The sequence below is a fragment of the Plasmodium yoelii genome (genome assembly GCF_900002385.2).
Source record: "Plasmodium yoelii strain 17X genome assembly, chromosome: 10".
Lineage (NCBI taxonomy): Eukaryota > Apicomplexa > Aconoidasida > Haemosporida > Plasmodiidae > Plasmodium > Plasmodium yoelii.
In genome coordinates, this window is record NC_036182.2 from 397,512 (window position 1) to 415,640 (window position 18,129).

The 18,129-nt window shown below is 22.5% G+C and overlaps 6 protein-coding genes across 6 annotated transcripts; 2 read left to right on the forward strand and 4 right to left on the reverse strand.

Moving 5' to 3' along the window:
- Positions 1–353: 353 nt before the first annotated feature.
- Positions 354–2,231, reverse strand: PY17X_1006900 (ATPase; the record flags this gene model as incomplete). The annotated part of the gene is made up of 1 exon (XM_725009.1): positions 354–2,231. The coding sequence occupies one exon, from the start codon at positions 2,229–2,231 to the stop codon at positions 354–356; it is 1,878 nt and encodes a 625-aa protein (XP_730102.1).
- Positions 2,232–3,221: 990 nt separating this feature from the next.
- Positions 3,222–3,737, reverse strand: PY17X_1007000 (conserved Plasmodium protein, unknown function; the record flags this gene model as incomplete). Its single annotated transcript, XM_725010.1, has 1 exon — positions 3,222–3,737. The coding sequence occupies one exon, from the start codon at positions 3,735–3,737 to the stop codon at positions 3,222–3,224; it is 516 nt and encodes a 171-aa protein (XP_730103.1).
- A 2,570-nt stretch (positions 3,738–6,307) lies between these two features.
- PY17X_1007100 (conserved Plasmodium protein, unknown function) lies at positions 6,308–9,508 on the forward strand (the record flags this gene model as incomplete). The annotated part of the gene is made up of 1 exon (XM_725011.2): positions 6,308–9,508. One exon carries the CDS (start codon positions 6,308–6,310, stop codon positions 9,506–9,508), a length of 3,201 nt encoding a protein of 1,066 aa, XP_730104.2.
- Positions 9,509–10,621: 1,113 nt separating this feature from the next.
- Positions 10,622–12,052, forward strand: PY17X_1007200 (conserved Plasmodium protein, unknown function; the record flags this gene model as incomplete). The annotated part of the gene is made up of 1 exon (XM_725012.1): positions 10,622–12,052. The coding sequence occupies one exon, from the start codon at positions 10,622–10,624 to the stop codon at positions 12,050–12,052; it is 1,431 nt and encodes a 476-aa protein (XP_730105.1).
- A 746-nt stretch (positions 12,053–12,798) lies between these two features.
- PY17X_1007300 (zinc finger Ran-binding domain-containing protein 2, putative) lies at positions 12,799–14,457 on the reverse strand (the record flags this gene model as incomplete). The annotated part of the gene is made up of 5 exons (XM_022956177.1): positions 12,799–13,193; positions 13,325–13,597; positions 13,685–13,755; positions 14,131–14,170; positions 14,436–14,457. The coding sequence occupies 5 exons, from the start codon at positions 14,455–14,457 to the stop codon at positions 12,799–12,801; spliced, it is 801 nt and encodes a 266-aa protein (XP_022813257.1).
- Positions 14,458–15,496: 1,039 nt separating this feature from the next.
- Positions 15,497–17,338, reverse strand: PY17X_1007400 (conserved protein, unknown function; the record flags this gene model as incomplete). The annotated part of the gene is made up of 3 exons (XM_725014.1): positions 15,497–15,574; positions 15,711–15,933; positions 16,068–17,338. The coding sequence occupies 3 exons, from the start codon at positions 17,336–17,338 to the stop codon at positions 15,497–15,499; spliced, it is 1,572 nt and encodes a 523-aa protein (XP_730107.1).
- Positions 17,339–18,129: the final 791 nt, after the last annotated feature.

The following is an 18,129-nucleotide window of genomic DNA, read 5'->3' on the forward strand; positions in this document are numbered from 1 at the left end:
CGAACCATAATTATAGTAAAGATTTGTCTAATAAAACATAGATAGTTCTTTCTTTTTTTCGTAAATGTATTTTATTATCAACATAACAAATTTATATTTATATAATTTTGCTTTTACTAATACAGATGCATATATATATGCACATATTTCTGTATAAGGTATTTTCTTATTAAATGATGGCAATATATTTAGCCAAAAAGTTTATTTAAAAAAATATAACAAATATTAAATAAGTGAAAAAAATAGTATAATAAAATGTTTCAAAAAAATCATTAATAATGCATTTTCACCATTTTTCGTATGGCAATAACAAAAACAGGTAATCTCTTTTTGTTTTCCTTTCAAACCCCTTTCTACAAAGAGCCATGCATTTTACTCCATTCATCATAGTCAAAAACATTTTTATAAGATGTATTAACTTGTGACATGGCTTTTATAAAATCATCATATTTAATTGCTCTAAATATGGAAGTATTAGGAATATTTTGTATTCCATTATATTGTTCTACTGCATCATCATATACATATTCATAACATTTAGAACACAAATGATATATATCACTACCATTCCAATTATCTAATTTTTGTGATATATTATCTAATTCTTCTTCAGTCATTTGAAATCCTGAGTGTGTATGTTTAGATATAATATAGCGTATTTGATCTTTTCTTGCTTGTAAATCTGGTAATGGTATATAAACTCTTTTATTAAATCTTCTTAAAGCTGCATCATCTATCATATCCGGTCTATTAGTAGCTCCGATAATAACAATAATGGCATCTTTTTTTGTATTTATCCCATCAATCATTTGTAATAATTGATTTTTAATTCGTATAGTTGTATCATCTTCATCTTTTTTTCTCATACCTAGTATAGAATCTATTTCATCAAAAAATAAAATAGAAGGATTATCAACTTCTGCGCATTTAAATAAACTCGTGACGATTTTCTCAGTTTCACCAATATATTTGCTGAATAATGATGATGCATTTACATTGTAAAATGAGCATTGACAATAAGATGCTACCCATTTAGCTATCATTGTTTTACCAGTTCCTGGGGGTCCAAATAATAATATTCCTTTTGCTGCTCTATTTAAACCAGTAAATAAATCTGGTCTTAATATAACATTAACAATTTTGTCTTTTATTATTTTTTTTATATCATATAAACCAATAATATCTGATTCCATTATTTTTTCATTAGCATCCATTTTCATACTTAATGCATATCTTATTATATTTGCATCTAGTCCTTGATCAGTTAGATGTGTGTATTGTTCAGGTATTTCATCGTATTCGTCTTTCAAATTCTCTGAATTCTTTTTATAGCTTTTTTTTTTTAAATCCTCCTTTTTATCCCTCATATTGTTACTATCATTCCTCGACAAATGTCTATTTCTCTTTTTCGAATTGATATAATTAAAAGCTTCAATTGCTTCTTCATTGTCCTCATCTTTTCTTTTTACTAATACATCAAAAGCGTTAGAAAATTCCGATTTTTTTTTCTTTATTGAATAACTGGGAATACTGTCTGTTGATTCATCCGAAATATATTGTTTTGATCTATCTTTTTTTATAGAATTGCTATTAACCTTTTCAATAGGATTAGATTGCATATTATGTTTTTTCTTTCGTAACTTTAACCTTTTAGGAGTATATATTTCATCATCACTTTCTTCAGATATTACCTTTTCAGCATATTTGTATTGACTAGCCATACTATCACATTTGTTAATTTGGTTCCCTACATTTTCTTTATTTATGCTACCAGCTCTTGAATACTGACAAGTGCAATTACTATTTGAATTTATGTTATAGTCCGTTTTTACAGTATTTTCCTCTAAATTTTGATAATTATAAAGTTTAACAAATAATGGATCGAAATTCATAAAATCTTTAATATTTACACAACAAGTTCCACTAATAAAATTATAATTTTCTTTGATCTTTTTTTCATCAATATATTCTGTTTCATTCTTTGCTAAATTTTCTACAATTTCATTATAAACATCATTTTCTTCATCGTTATCAAAAATGTTAATGTGTGTATTTATTAATGGAAATTTACTCAGATTTATTTCATTTTTATCATCACTACTTTCATTTTCATTCCATATTTCGTTTATTAAAATATTTTGGAAGCATTCCTTTTCTTTGTTATGTATTTTATTATATATTAATTCCATCCCGCTGTTATTTATTTCATTAGCTTCTCCTATTTCGTTCATATTCTTTTTCGAAGATTTTTCCAAGCTTGAGAGTTATACTTCTTATATCGAATAAAATTATATTACAACAACTACCCAATTTATGTTTGGATAAGTTAGGAAGTACATCCGCATTATATATGCATATTCGCGTTTTTATTTATTTACTTATTTGTTATTTTTGTGTTCTTCCTATGTTTTTTTTTGACATTGGGAAAAAATATAGCTAGCTATATATTTTTTTTTACATGTTTTTTTATACACAATTAAAAAAAACAGCTTTTTGAAAGTATATATATTAATTTGATCAAATTTACCAAAAAATAAAGTGCTTCAAACGAAGCAGCAAAATCTTATTAAGATAATTCATATATATATTGCGGGGAATATTTTTTTTTACGTCAATTTGCAAGCAATACAGTTGTATGTCATTTGTGTGCTTGCGGAATATTTTCATGTGTAAAATAACCCTTCTAATATTAAATAAAAAATATATATTTATTATTGATATAAGTACAAAGTTATCAATAATAATGCGATAATAAATAGATGAATATTTTAAAAAAAACGTAATATTTTGAGTTAGGTGTAGTTAAAAAAAATGTATAAATATTGAAAATGCAATAAATAAAATATCTGGAGAATAAAAAATGTACAAATTTAAAGCATATATAACATCATTAATAAAACATCATGATATCTAATAATTAAAAAAAAATAAAAAATTGAATTCTAATAAAATATATTCAGCATAAAATGTATACATATTTCCTTATATGTATAACTTTCAGCTAAAATAAGGACGAATATATATATTACTATAAAATTGCAAAACACAGAGTAAAAAAAACGATATCAAAATATAGAAAAAATACATATATATTAATTAATTATTGTCCTTAATTGCACAAAAAAAAAAAACAAAAACAACAAAAAAAAAATATATCAAAAAACAACGGAATCATAAAATGATACAAATTATATAGGTCTTGTAACCAAATATTTATAAAACTAATAAATATACATATATATGTCAGATTCCTCATTAATAAAAGTATATACTTTGTTTACTATTACATATTCGTCTGCATATTCTTCAATACCGAGTTCAGCATCATTTAACTGACTAACAACGTTATTATTTATGCAATCGTTATGATATTTTGAGCTTAAAATCGATGTATTTAAAGCGTCATTGTTATTATATAAACATTCCATATTTTTACTTGTTTCGAAAGTACTAAAAAATCTTCGTCGTTGAAATATACTATTATGATAATATTTATTAAAGATAAAAAATGGCTTTTGTAAACTATCAAGTGATCTATTCTTCATAAAAATGAATGAGGTATTGTTTGGATTTGTTAAACGCCCATTTCTGGTGTTATTTTTATAACTATTTATTAAATGAAGTAATGGTTTTTTTTTTATATTCCTTTTTAACTCATTTTCCTCTTCTCTTTTAAATATATAAAGTAATGGGGTAAACTTTTTTTTTATAATATCAAAGTTTTCAAACTCTTTCATTTTGTCGGAAGTTTCTTTTTTAATATACTCAATTCCGACAATTACTATAGCTGTTATTTGCGCCGCTATTTCTATTATGGATTCTAATATCGCTAGCGCTATTATTACTATAGCTGCAAATAGAGCTATAGATTCTATTACTTCTGTTGCTCCTATTTCTGCTACACGACTATTTCTATCACTTGTTGTAAGAAATTTTTATTTTTTTTATCCTTTTTCCAGTTTTATTTGTGTGTGCAAGTGAAAATGATAACTTGTTTTTTTGGGGGTGGATTCCAGTATATTACTAGATTATCGATATTTTTGAAAAATGAATTAGACTAATAATAAAAGAACAAATGATTATATTGTAATTTGTAGTTAAATGCATATCATTCCCTCTAAACAAGGTATAACAAATAATTCATCAATTTATGAAAGTGTTAAAATCTATACACAAAGTTCGACGAAAAAAGGATAACTTATGATGCATTTATTCAAATATAATTCTTCTAAAATTTATTAGAATAACTTAAAACTTAAAACTTATGGACATAAAAAAGGTAAATAAATAAAAATTATATACGCATAAAGCTGTTATATATATATAAGATTAATTTTCTACATTTTTTTAATATTATTATTTTCTTTAGTATATTGTACATATCAAATATGTACAATTATGATATCTATAAAGGTTTACATGTATATAAATTTTAATTAAAAAACAATAACAAAAAATCTATAAATCTATAAATCTACATATCTTCCCATTTTTTTAAAAAGGAAAAGATTAATTTAATTATAAATTTTAATTCTATTATAGAAATATATATAACACAAATTATTTTATATATTTAATATTCTAACGACAATTTTTTTTCTTTTTTCTTATAGATAAATCATACAATATATGTATAATTTTTACATAATTAAATTGTTAGTTAAAGGTTATTAAAAATAAAAGTAATAAATACTACAAACAAGAAATATTAGAACAAAATTAATATTACATATAGGTAATACTTTTCTTTATTTTTTTTAAATCGATATTTTCATATAAGCACTATTTTTATTTATATATAGCGAATGTGTTTTAACACCACACTAATTTTAAATATAAATAATTTGTTCTAAAAAAAAAAAAAGGCTAATAAAAAGTTAAATTTTATATTACCAAATTAAGATAACATTAGTTAATTTTCTATATATCATTTTTTTAAAACAAATGAATTGTGAAGAAAATGTTCAATTTGTTAAATTGGTGAAATTATTAATAATTATAATGCGATTATAATATTAAAATGGAATAAGAACAAGTTTTTTTCTATTTTTCTGTTAATATTTAAAAAATATATATAATCCCCATCTTTTGCATTTAAGCACAACAATTCAAATTCCTATTATATATAATAATTCCATACATTTTTCTATTAATTTTTTACAATACTTAAATATTTATTAAATTAAAATTATGCTTATATTCATTTTTAAGTCAATATTTGAGACCAAATTTATCACGAAAATATTCATGAGTGAGTAATAGTTATAACATGATAAAAAAAAATAAAAAAATTGTCCATTAAATAAAATAAATAAAAACATGTATAAATAAAAGGTGACTTATCCAATTTCTTTACATTAAGAAATATAAAATTATCACTGGCTATGTATATTAACCTATTTAAACTCCTAACGACGATAAAGATATTTCCCACACAATATGTTATATTCTATTTGTTCAGTGGGATAAAATTTAGTTGTATTTATATGGGGAATATTGCTCTTATATTAATACGAAAGGAAACAATACGTATATAAACTGTATATAAATATATACCCATTTTTAAATATTTTTCTTCTTAATATCTTTAAATTTAGTATTTTTATAACTCTACATTTTTTATTATGCAAAGGAAGTGACAAAATTTTAGTTAATACGAAAAAAGAGAAAAAAAAAATATATATATTTTTTATTTTAACCTCAGAATATTACTATTATTATTTTTTTTAATATTTGGATGGAACAAAAAAATATATTAAAAGCGCTCCAATAATTTCGTTGTTTTGTACGAACTATGAAAACAATATTTTTTTCATTAAGGAAAATAAAAAAAATATATGTAATATTACGTACTATGTATATTTCGCTTGGTAAAGTGTATACATATGTTATTTTTCCAGAGTCTGTTTTAAATGTTTATTAACATAAAGAATGATAAATAAATCAAGAATAATTAAAATTAACGAGATATGATTACATATAGCGTTTAAAAAAATAAGACTTTTTTTATGTTTAAAATTATGGAATGTAAACACATTTAAAAGTATGTTACTACTTGCATAGTAGTTTATAAAGGCATAAAAAATATAATTTTCCAAAGTTTGAGTAAATATAAAATGTTACGTAAATAATGTATCATTTGTTTTTTAACGCAAATCCTTTGCCTCCATAATCGTGATATCTCTTCCGTTTTTTTTTTTGTTTTTTAATTAATTTATATATTTTTATTATAAATTTTTTATCTTATATTTTTTAACGTATTGTTCCATGTTTTACGCCATTTTTTACTGCAAAGTGGGGGGAAATAATGTCGATGTTTAAAGGAATGCTCATCAGGTCCACTGAAAAAAAGGGACAAGATATTAATTCAAATAATAGTAAAGATAATATTGCCAAACCCTCAAAAATCAAAAGGAATGAAAGTTATACAGATAAAAGTATTACTAATTTAGAAAAGCAAAACACAAATAATTATAAAAAAGAAATATACGACAATTTAAACGATTTATCACTAAGCTATTCTACCGATACGAAAAATGAAAATGACAATCCAATAAACATAATTAACCGTAGTAATAATAATGACGATGCTTACACTTATAATAAAAACTTAATCACATTAAATGAAGACATATATGATGAATTAAATAAAATAGACGGTTTTATTACTACATGTAATTTGAAAAATGATGATGCTGGAAATTTATATGAAAGTGTCACAGATTTGCAAAAGATCAAGCACAATGACAAAGTTAGTAACAAAATTGAGAACATAGAAAATGAATTATACTCTGCATACTATTCACCAGATGGAAACAATGAGGAAAAAGAAAAAGAAAAAAAAAAAGAGTTTTCCGAGAATATAAACAATGAAATATATTTACACGAGTTAAATAATAATTATCCTAGTGACTATATTATTAATGCTGAGAATAAAAAAAAGAACATAAGCTTAATTTTAAGTTGTGTTCAAAATATTTTTAAAAGTACTAACCATTGGGAGGCTAATAATTTAAAGCGTTTATTAGAAATTTTAGGAATGTTTAATCATAAAAATGAAAATATGCTTGTTGTTGCATATTATTTTACTTATCATTCTTATATGAACAAAAAGTTTTTGGATTTCAAACGTATATATAATTATGATTTACTTATTTATAAATTATTACTAAATATTAATAAAATAAAAAAAAAACGAAAAAAATATAAAGAAAAAGAAAGGATATTTATAACAAATGAAAAACTAGACACTGCACATATTATGCAAAAAAAAATAATTAATTATAATTTGATTATTGCTAAAATTGAAAATAAAATTATAGAATTATTTGAAATAAAAAAAAATATTTATAATAACAACTATCTTTTGAAATACTATGTTCACAATTTGTTTAAAGTTATTGTTCGTAATATATGCATAAATAAAAAAGAAGAAAAAAAAAAACGGAAAAAAATACTTCAAGAAAAAAAAAATGAGATTCTAGATCAAGAATCTAAACTTATAGAAAAAGAAAACGAAATAAAAAAAGAAGAACAAAATATATATGAACACAATGAGCAAATAGAAAAAGATCAAACTGCTATAAGTGAAGATTTTAAAGAAATATCAGAAAAATACAATAAACAATTAAACAACATAAATGATCAAATGAATGATATTAATAATGATATTAAAGAATTAGAGAAACAAATTGAATTAAAAAAAATTGAAAAGGAAAAGGTTATGCAAATTAAAGCACAGCTCGAAAAGGAAAAAGAGGAAGAACTAAAAAATATATCAAAAAAACAATCAGAAATAAATACTTCAATTAATTTTATTAAAAATACGCAAAACCTTTTAAATGAAAAAAAAAATAATATTATAAATGAAAAAAATAAAATAAAAATACATTCTCAAAATTTGTTAACTCAATACCAATCATGTTATCAAAAAAGTCATTCTATTAGTTCATTAATTTCAAGCATCAATAAAATAATTCAAATACTTGATGAAGACAAGACCGATTTATTTTACACTCAATCTAATTGTGAACAAGATAAAAAAGAATTTTCTAATAATATATCTGAGTTTGATAAACAAAAAATTTCACATGACAATACTATCTTGGAAAATGATGGTGGCACAAATACAAATAAGAAGGAGATTTGTAGAGATGATCACACAAATGACAAAGTAGAAACGAATGAACAAGATGGAGAAATGAAAAAAGAAAATAAAAAATCAAGCCTTCTATATATATTAAAAAATGTGTACGTATTAAAAAAAAAAATATTTGAATTAGAAAAAAATTGTAAAAATATTAACGAGCAAAAAAAAAAACTTATGATTGATATTAGTCAATATAAATGTGAGATAGAAAATATAAATATTAAAAAGGAAAATTTTAAAAACAAAAAAAAAATATTACTTAAAAACAAAATGCTTAATGAAATTAAAAATATTATAAAAGAATATGATGAATTATTACAGACAGAAGAAATTATTTTAAAGCAAGTAGAAAATTCAAAAAATGATTTGGCTGTTTTAAAAAAAGAACATCTTTTAAGTAACGAGGAAAAAGAAAAATTGAAAAAAAAATTATTTATGTTAGAAAAAAAATTAATAAAATTAGAAATTTTATACTTCAAACACATATTAAATAATCAAATTATTCAAAAAACGAATTTAGAGGATATTTCAAAAGAAGGGGCAGAAGATGAAAATAAACAAATTTCACAAACTGAAGTATATCAAACTGTAGAAGAGACAGAAAACAAAACGGACAATGATGCCTTTATATTTTCTGACGAATCGGAAACAGAAGAAGAGGATTTTGAGGCCAAAAATATACTCATGAAAATTGTGCGTCAAATGGAGGAAGCACATATGGGGACCACAGTGAACGATCTGGAAAATGACGACCTGACAAATGACGACTTGGAAAATGCAGACCTGGAAAATGACGACTTGGAAAATGCAGACCTGGAAAATGACGACTTGGAAAATGACGACTTGACAAATGACGACCTGACAAATGACGACTTGACAAATGACGACTTGGAAAATGACGACCTGACAAATGACGACTTGGAAAACGATGAAGAAGTAAACAGTGAGAAAGATACTGAATTGAAGGAGCATGAATTAATTGATGAAACAACCGATGTGCTATTAAAAGAAATGGATATCAATTTATTGGGAAAAAATTATGATAAAGTTACAAATGATAATGGTCCTTGCAAAAACGGCGATGATAACAAAATGTTAAATGCAATAGAAAATGTTAACATTGAAGAAAGGACAAGTTTTCAAGAAATATTTCAAAAGTATAAAAATATTTATTGTGTTAATGAAAACATAGATTATAATTTATTAGAAAAGGAAATAGATGGTTTTGGGAATTACATAATAAAAGAAGAAAAAAATTTAAAAAGAAAAAAATTAATAATTTTAAGCAAGAAAAAAAATGTATTAAAAAAATATTATGAATATAATTCGGATAATAGCGAAGATGAAATAAACATTTAAATGTACTCTCTTAAAATTCATATATATATGCATACATCACCCTTTGAACAATTTCTATTGTATATATACGAGGATATGCGTCTATGTTTTCACAGTACATATTATTATTTAAACTACTATTTATATTCCCACAAACTATATGAATATAATTTTTCGGTAATATATATGTACATATTTATTTATAATAAAAATTCCAAGCCAACCAGACAATGACATGTAGAGAATTTTGTATATTTTGGAATATAAATATGACAATTTTCCAATCAATAAGAAATAAATAGACAAAAAAACAAATAAAAAAATGAAATATCAATAAATATATACATAATATGTATATATACATTGATATGTTTTTTTTGTGTTATTTCATATCTTTCAATTTATAATTTTTCAGTTTTCTTTTTTTTTTATTTATATCATTTATTACAATGAATGTATATTTTTTTGTGTAGTAGAAATCGAAAAAAAAAAATGTGCATAACTTTTCGCATCCCAATTATTTACTTCATTTATATAATATTAATTATTATTTACGCATTTATCAATTTATCTATTATTTGTTAGTATGTATTCATCTTTCATTAATATATGCTTATAATTATTATTATTCATTTGTGCTTAGTTTTCCCAATTTATAACTCGTTATGCTATTATTTTTATTTTTTTGTGCACACATAATGCTCATTATATTTTTTTTGAAGATTTATGAATGATAGTTTATGAACAAGGTTAAAATATAAAAATATAAAAAATATATATTAATAATTAAAATAAATAGAATAATAATCAAATGAATAAAATAATCAAATACCAATGAGAGGGTAAAGTGTATATATATCCATGTCTAAAATCATATTCCAATTTTATTTGGAAAATGTTTACTAATAGTATTTTAAAATAACACACCGGATTTTATTGGATTGACATTTCTCAAGTCTAAATAAACATTTATCCCCCCTTTTTGTTTTGTATATATTCAAAAATATAATGCCAAATTAAATAAATCAAACACGTAAAATAACATTAAAAGCAATATATACTTTTTAATTGGCACCAATTTATTAAGTAATTACACATAGCCTTTTTCTCCTTTTTCAAATATGCTCATGTATAATGTCGACAAATAAATTAAAAAGTAGCATTTTACTTAAATTACAAAGCATAAATGTAGAAAATACAAAGGAAGACAATAATAATAGTGGTATAAAAAAACAAAATACTGTTAATATTCTTAAAAAGAAAACAAATATTCAAACTGAAAAAATCGCGCCTGATAATATTGTGGAAAAAGATGGTGGAAAAATTATAAAAAAAAAAATAGTTAAAAAAGTCAAACAAACTAGCGATACAACATCCTCACTAGCATTGACGAATACACAAAACAATGATAACAACTATGATAATAATAAAATAAGTAATAAAACCTCTATTATAAAAAAAGTATTGGCTCCTCAAAAAAAAAAAAATGAACAATCAAACAAAACAAATACATTAAATAATGGAAGCAATGACAGTAGTAATAATTATGATGATCATGATGACAATTTATCTGTAAACCAAATGTATGAAGAAAACGAAATACTCAATTCAATAATAGATAGAAAAGGGCTTGTTAATTCACATGAGGCAAAAACAATTCCCAAAAAAAAAAAAAAAATTATTATTATTAAAAAAAAAGTAATTTCTGATAAATCTCAAAATGAAGACAATACAATCATACCATCCTCAACTAGCCCCAAAAATAGCAACGAATTATCAAAAAAACAACAACAACAAAATGAAACCAAATTTATAGACAATACAAATTTAATAAAAATGGAAAATGAAATAGAAGATCAGAAAAAGAAATTGGAAATTTTAAAAGAAAAACATCAACATGAAATAAAGGCCATGAAAGAAAAAGGAAAAATAGAAGAAGACAAATTAAATTCATACATACATAATTTAAACAATAAAATAAATACTGAAAAAGATGAAAAAGATAAATTAAAAGAAATAAATACTGATTTAAAAAATTCAATATTTGAAATAGAACAAAAACTAAACATATTAGAAACCGAAATAAATGAGCAAAAAGAATTATATAATCTTTTAGAAGAAAAATATAATACATTAGAAAAAGAAAATGAATTAATCTTAGAACGAAATGAACAAAATTGTATTAAAATTACAAGCTTAGAAGAAAATAAATTAACATTGGAAAAACAAATAGAAGAAAAAGATCTTATTATAAAAAAAAAAGATGACACTATAATTAAATATATCAAGGAAATTGAAAATTATAAATGTATACTAAGGAACAAAGGAGAAATGACTATATTGTCTAATAATAATAATAATAATATTGATAAAAATACATCAGAAAACCATAAAAATAAAAATGAATACATAAATAAATTAAATAAGGAAAAAAAAGAATTAATATATGCTTTTAAAAAGCAATTGGATTTAATAGTTATACTAAAAAAACAAATAAACCTATTGGAAAATAATAAAATATTAAACATAACATCAAATGAATTTAAAAAAATTATACAGGAATAATTACACGTGTGTGCTTTATCTTGTTTATATTACCCTCACCTTTTATTAAAAATTTTTAAAATAAAAGCAAACAAACAAATGAAAATTATTCAAAAGCCTAAAATTTTATTAACAATACTTTCTTTGTGCAGTTGACATGAATACATGCACATTTATTTTTTTTCTCTTATTAATCAAATAAATCGTTATAAATATGTTGCCCCAAAAGATATAAATGACATCCAATATTATATATGGGCTATATACATGCATACATAGAAATGTGTACATATATACCTGTGTGTGCATACTTATTAGTTATCCATTATTATTTATAATATTAAAATGAACAATAATAATTATTATTAAAAAAGTTAAACAAATGTTATTATGACTTTAAAAAAATATATAAACATTCGCACATTTATCATAATGTGTGCATATCTACACCCAAACGTAAACACAAAAATCTCATGTGCAAGACACAAACAAATTAAAGGGGGATTTACATGAACATAAACACATTTATAGAATGAAACTACAAATGTTTAAATAAATAAAATCATTAAATTTTTATTAATTAATAAGCATACAAATATGTATATATTTATAATATTCTTATATATGAAACCGAAAAACAAAATTATATGTTTTAAAGATTTTATGATTAGTGTATTTTTTTTTATTCAAATACTTTCCTATTTCTATCATATCATCGTACAATTAATTCACTAGTTTATTTATATTTTAACAAGAGGACGCACATACTAATCTTTCCTATATCCTTTTCTGTAATAATTATTTTTCCGGCTATCATCAGACTTATCTTCATCATATTTATTGTCATTATATTTACTACTATAGCTATATTTTTTCTTATTATCATATTTCCTATCATTGTACTTATAATTATCTTTACTGTTATTATCATATTTTTTACTTCCATATTTATAATTTTTTATTTTTTTATCATCATCATTGCTATAACTATTTTCTCTACTATTTTTATAAGAGCTGGTGGAATCACTTCTTGAATGTGAAGATGTACGACGTTTTTTATGTGCGTAATTTTTATTTGCTATATCTTTGTTATTACTATAATTATTATAATTTCTCGTAGAAGAATTTTCAGTTTGTGCTTTGGAGTCTTTTCCCTCATTATCTGCATTTTTATCATGGGCATATATATGTATATTTCCATATCTATATGCTTATTTTTTTTTATTAATTTGTATGTCTATTTTTTACTTTAAATAAACAAAATATTTACGTAAAAAATAAAATTTATCTTACTTGGTAGTTTTCTTTTCTTTCGACGTCCAAATTCATCAAATTCCTCATCTTCTGAATCGTGGGCTCTTCTTTCATTATTACCTTGGATATCATAATGTCCTCCTCCCTTTCCTGTTCTTATTTCTTTATTTGGTTTAAAATCATTTATTTTTTTTGTATATTTACTTTTACCACATATATTACATTTTTCTCTTTTAGCCCAGTTTATATTACCACAATCATCACATTTCCAATCATTCGTCTTAAACAATATCTGTTTAGGGTTTTTTTTTACTAAAAAATTTTCCAACAATCACGCAAAATGTTAATATATTACCAAAAAATAAAATAAAGCAAAATAAAATACTATGTGCATATTACTCGTTTTCTTTGGCCTGACTCGATTACATTGGCTACAATACATTCTCTTGTATGAGTTTACATTTCGACATCTTTAAAAATAAAGTTGATTAAATTTTTTAACGTATTTACCCATGATATTATTATACAAATAAAAGTAAAACGAACATATATTTTATATGCTCATATATATAATATTCGTGTAATAATTATTATATATGTATATACAAAAATCAAGCATGCATATATTTTTTATCGGATATTTTTATTTCATTCTTTTGTTCTATTTATTTCCCCATCTTCCATTTCTTTTCCCTCATTTATTTATAAAGAAAACATAGCATTTTCCTTTAAAAAATTAACACAATTTTATAAAGGATAATAAAAAAGGGAACGAAATAATGAAAAAGATAAAAAACGGAGAAATAAATGAGAAAAAAGAACAAAATTGATAGAAGCCATTTTACTTTTCATCTGTGCATATCCAATCCTCTGAATCCCTTTTGTCTGTAAGAAGTTGGAACGATAAAGTATTGAAAATAAACATGTTTTTTTATACATCCTTATTAAATTGACATATTTTGTAAGGTAGCACATGCTATATATATTTGTGTATGAAATCAAATATATAATAATAATGTATAACGAACAAACTTCCAATTTATATACATGTCTTTTTAAAAAAATTCATTGACGATGTTATAAATCTAACCAAAACCATGAACAAATATATATTATTATTTGTCAATTTTTTTTAATATGTTTAGTTAACCTGAATATTTATGGTCTTCCATATTGTAAGTTATATACTCTCCTTGATTTGTTCTTTTAAACTTTTCTATAAATATTATATTTGTTTGTATCCTTAACTATTTTAAAAATTATTTTTCGATTTTTAGCTATTATTTTATAATGATTATAAAATATAGCTACGATAATCTTCGTGCAAACATATTTATTTTATGTACTTAAATTTATGTCAATCTATTTAAATTTTTTATACTTATATTAATACGTAACATATACCTATATATATATGCAAAAAAAGAACATGATAACCTTTAATAAATTACATTGTGAAAAATAGCTATATATAAAAACTTATTTTTAGTGTCATATTTTTTTTTACCATAAAAATTATATTTCAATATATTTTATTATTACAAATATTTTATTTATATAATATTCTGTTCGAATTTTCAATCAGAGAAATTATATTTTGCTATATATAATCCTAATTTTGAATAATGGTATTATAACATATACATACTTACGCATATATCACAGTTAAAGGTTGAATATAACATTATACTAAAGATTATTGTTTGGGGTAATTTTTTATTAATAACTTATTAAAATCAGAAATTTCATATTATATTATTTTTGTTTTTCTTTGCTTCCATTTTGGAATTAAAAATTTTTTTTTTTCAAAATGGCTTTCGGGTGCCAAATTTATGTAAACAAAATAGGAAAAGTGTGAAAAGGTTATCTATGCATATATAAAACAAAAAAATAATAATAAAATAAAAAATATATATAATAATAAAATGAAACATGTAAAGTAGAAAAACAAAGTAAGATAAAACAATTATATTAATAATAATAAACTAATGGCTGAAATTGAAAAAAACGGAAAAGAACCCTGACACGCATCCATATATACGTATATATATATAATACATTATAATGAGGGAATTAATAATATCCTTTATCTCATCGCATTGAGAGGGTTAATGCATAAAAATTATGCTTCATATAAACCCTGAAAATCTATTTTTCCATAAAAAAATGACACTACACTGTAACATATGTATGTTCTCAATTTTATAGGAATTAGTTTTTCTTCTCAGCCGTATTATATATATTTTCACCTACACCAGTTAAATCGAAATTATCATTATTATCTTCGATCTAAAAAAATAAAAAATTACAAATAAATTATAAAATAAATGAACATTATACTATATAGACAGGGGGGATATTTTGTGCAAATATTATACGTCGCATATAATTATGGGTGTGTTTTTTTCTCTTTTGTTTTTATTACCTTAATTTTTTTCTTCTTTATATATCTTTGAATATATAAATTTGACCCTTTAACTAGCTTTAAACTGAAGGAATGCTTATTCAACATTTTTTTGTTTGACAAATTTAAGTTTCTTTCATTATGTTCTCGAAGAAGTTGTAAATCAACTATCTCGCCTTTTAAATAATCACAAAGGGTATTATTATAATAGTGCATATATCTATCCTTCCAATAAAAGTAAAGTCTACAAAAAAAGAAAAAAGATGTAAAAAATTGTTATTCTTTGTGTGTTAGGACCAGACTTTCAGTTTATCCAAAAAAAGTTAAGTATATAAATTCGAATAAAAAGGAATTTACACATATATATAGGTATATTACGTTCGAGTCCATTTTCGAAAAATTGATCTGGGAAACAACAGATTGTATTCGGTTTGGTCGTCATCCAAATTAATGTCTTGCATATTATTATTTGTGTCATCGTAATTTTTATATATATTGTTAGAATAATCAATATTTAGTTTATCCAATAATTCTTTTCTACTTTTTATTAGTTTTCTTTTGGCTACCTTTGATGCATATAACATTATTTTATTTTTATTATTTTCCCATTCATTTGAATGATTAATTTTATGATTTTTAAAATTTAAATATAATTCATCTAAGGTATTCCAGTCTATGCCATAACTTGAACTATAGCTCCACAAATTTTCCAGTCTCCTTTTATTTATTTCTATATTTTTTTTATCATATTCAAAATTATCATCCCGTTCATTTTTTTTCTTTTTCAATACAAACGGTTGTAATCGATGATTATATATCAAAGGATTGGGCCACAAAACATTTCTATCTGGATAACTAAAGTTTTTATAGTTTGAATTTAAATAGTAAAAATCATAATCTGAGTCATTTTGGTTATTGCTTATGTTGGTATTATCATTATCACATTCGTTTTCTTCTTTCTTCTTTTCATCATTTGAATCATCAAGTGAATCTCCATTTTCCGATTCTATAAACATATTATTTATTACATTTTTTACCTGAGATTTTGTAATATTTCGTGGACTTGAGCATTTTATTTTTAGTTTTATATCCATATTTTCTTTTTTTATGAACTTTAAAAGTTCCGCAGGACAATCATACGTATCTTTGTTATCGTCATATATTTCGTAAAATGATTTGCAATATTTATCATCTTCGTCTTCATATTCCTCATTTTCATCATTCCCATCTGTATCGCCCTCTATTTTATTCTCAGCAAAGAGATCACAATTTTTTTCATCCTCCTCTTTTAATTGATCTTTAAGTATATCTCCATGATTGCAATTATTTACATCCGAATTTTCCACTATATTTTTTTCTTCCTGTTCAATGTCCTGTTCTTTTATCGATGTAGAAGTGTTATTAAATGTGGTATCAGAATGTACCAACCTTGATAAGATGTATCCTGGTATTCCTTTTTTTTTTAACCTAATTATTTCATTTCTTTTAATACATTTTTCTGGTGTGTATATAAAATTGCTTTGTTTATTGTCCACTTGGCTACATTTATTTTGAAAAAGTGACATACATCTTTCATTATAAAAGAAAGCAGATTTTCTGTTTTTAAAAAAATTAAGATAATGATAGTCCTTCCTCGTTAAATTATTCATTTAAAAGTGCATGAGTATATAAATTATGCAATTGCAAAATTAAAAGGAATCAAAAAAACTGGGGACTAATACATTAATATATAGTATACATAGTATATTCATATACATGGATTCATTTTCCCCATATATATTCATACATATAATAGGCATAAAAATCCAAATTTGAAATTTTACAGAAAATTATTTTTTTCAAAATAAAATCATTTATAGGAAAATATAATATTTTACTTATACGTTCAAATCCTATATACAAAAAATAAAAAGCAACAGCACAGCTATATTTTTTTTACTTATAAAAATACAGCTTTGAAGACCTCATAGCACAATAAACGAGAAATATACCTAATATATAAAAGAAATGAACTATTTTAATTTATGTTTACAAACAGAAACGCTATAGAATATTTATAAAACGTATAAATGTAAGTATTTTTATTTTTATTTTTATTTTTTTTTTTATATCTCATTAGAGCCACGTATAGTCTCTATTTTTACTTTTTCAACTTACAAAGAAAGCAAATCAAAAATAAATTAACACAATATCAATATAATCATGTGTTGAATATTTTCAAAATCATAATATTCTTGAAAAAATTAATACCTATTTCATATGTTTACATTTGTTCGTTATTATTACGAAATTAAGTAATATTAAAATATAATAAATGTGTATTCCAAAAAAAAAATAAAAATTATATTAACGAAAAAAAAAATGTAATTAAAAAATATAGAAAGCCATAAGGAAACACCACCTCGTATTTTAAGAAAAATATGATAAATAGTTTAAATAA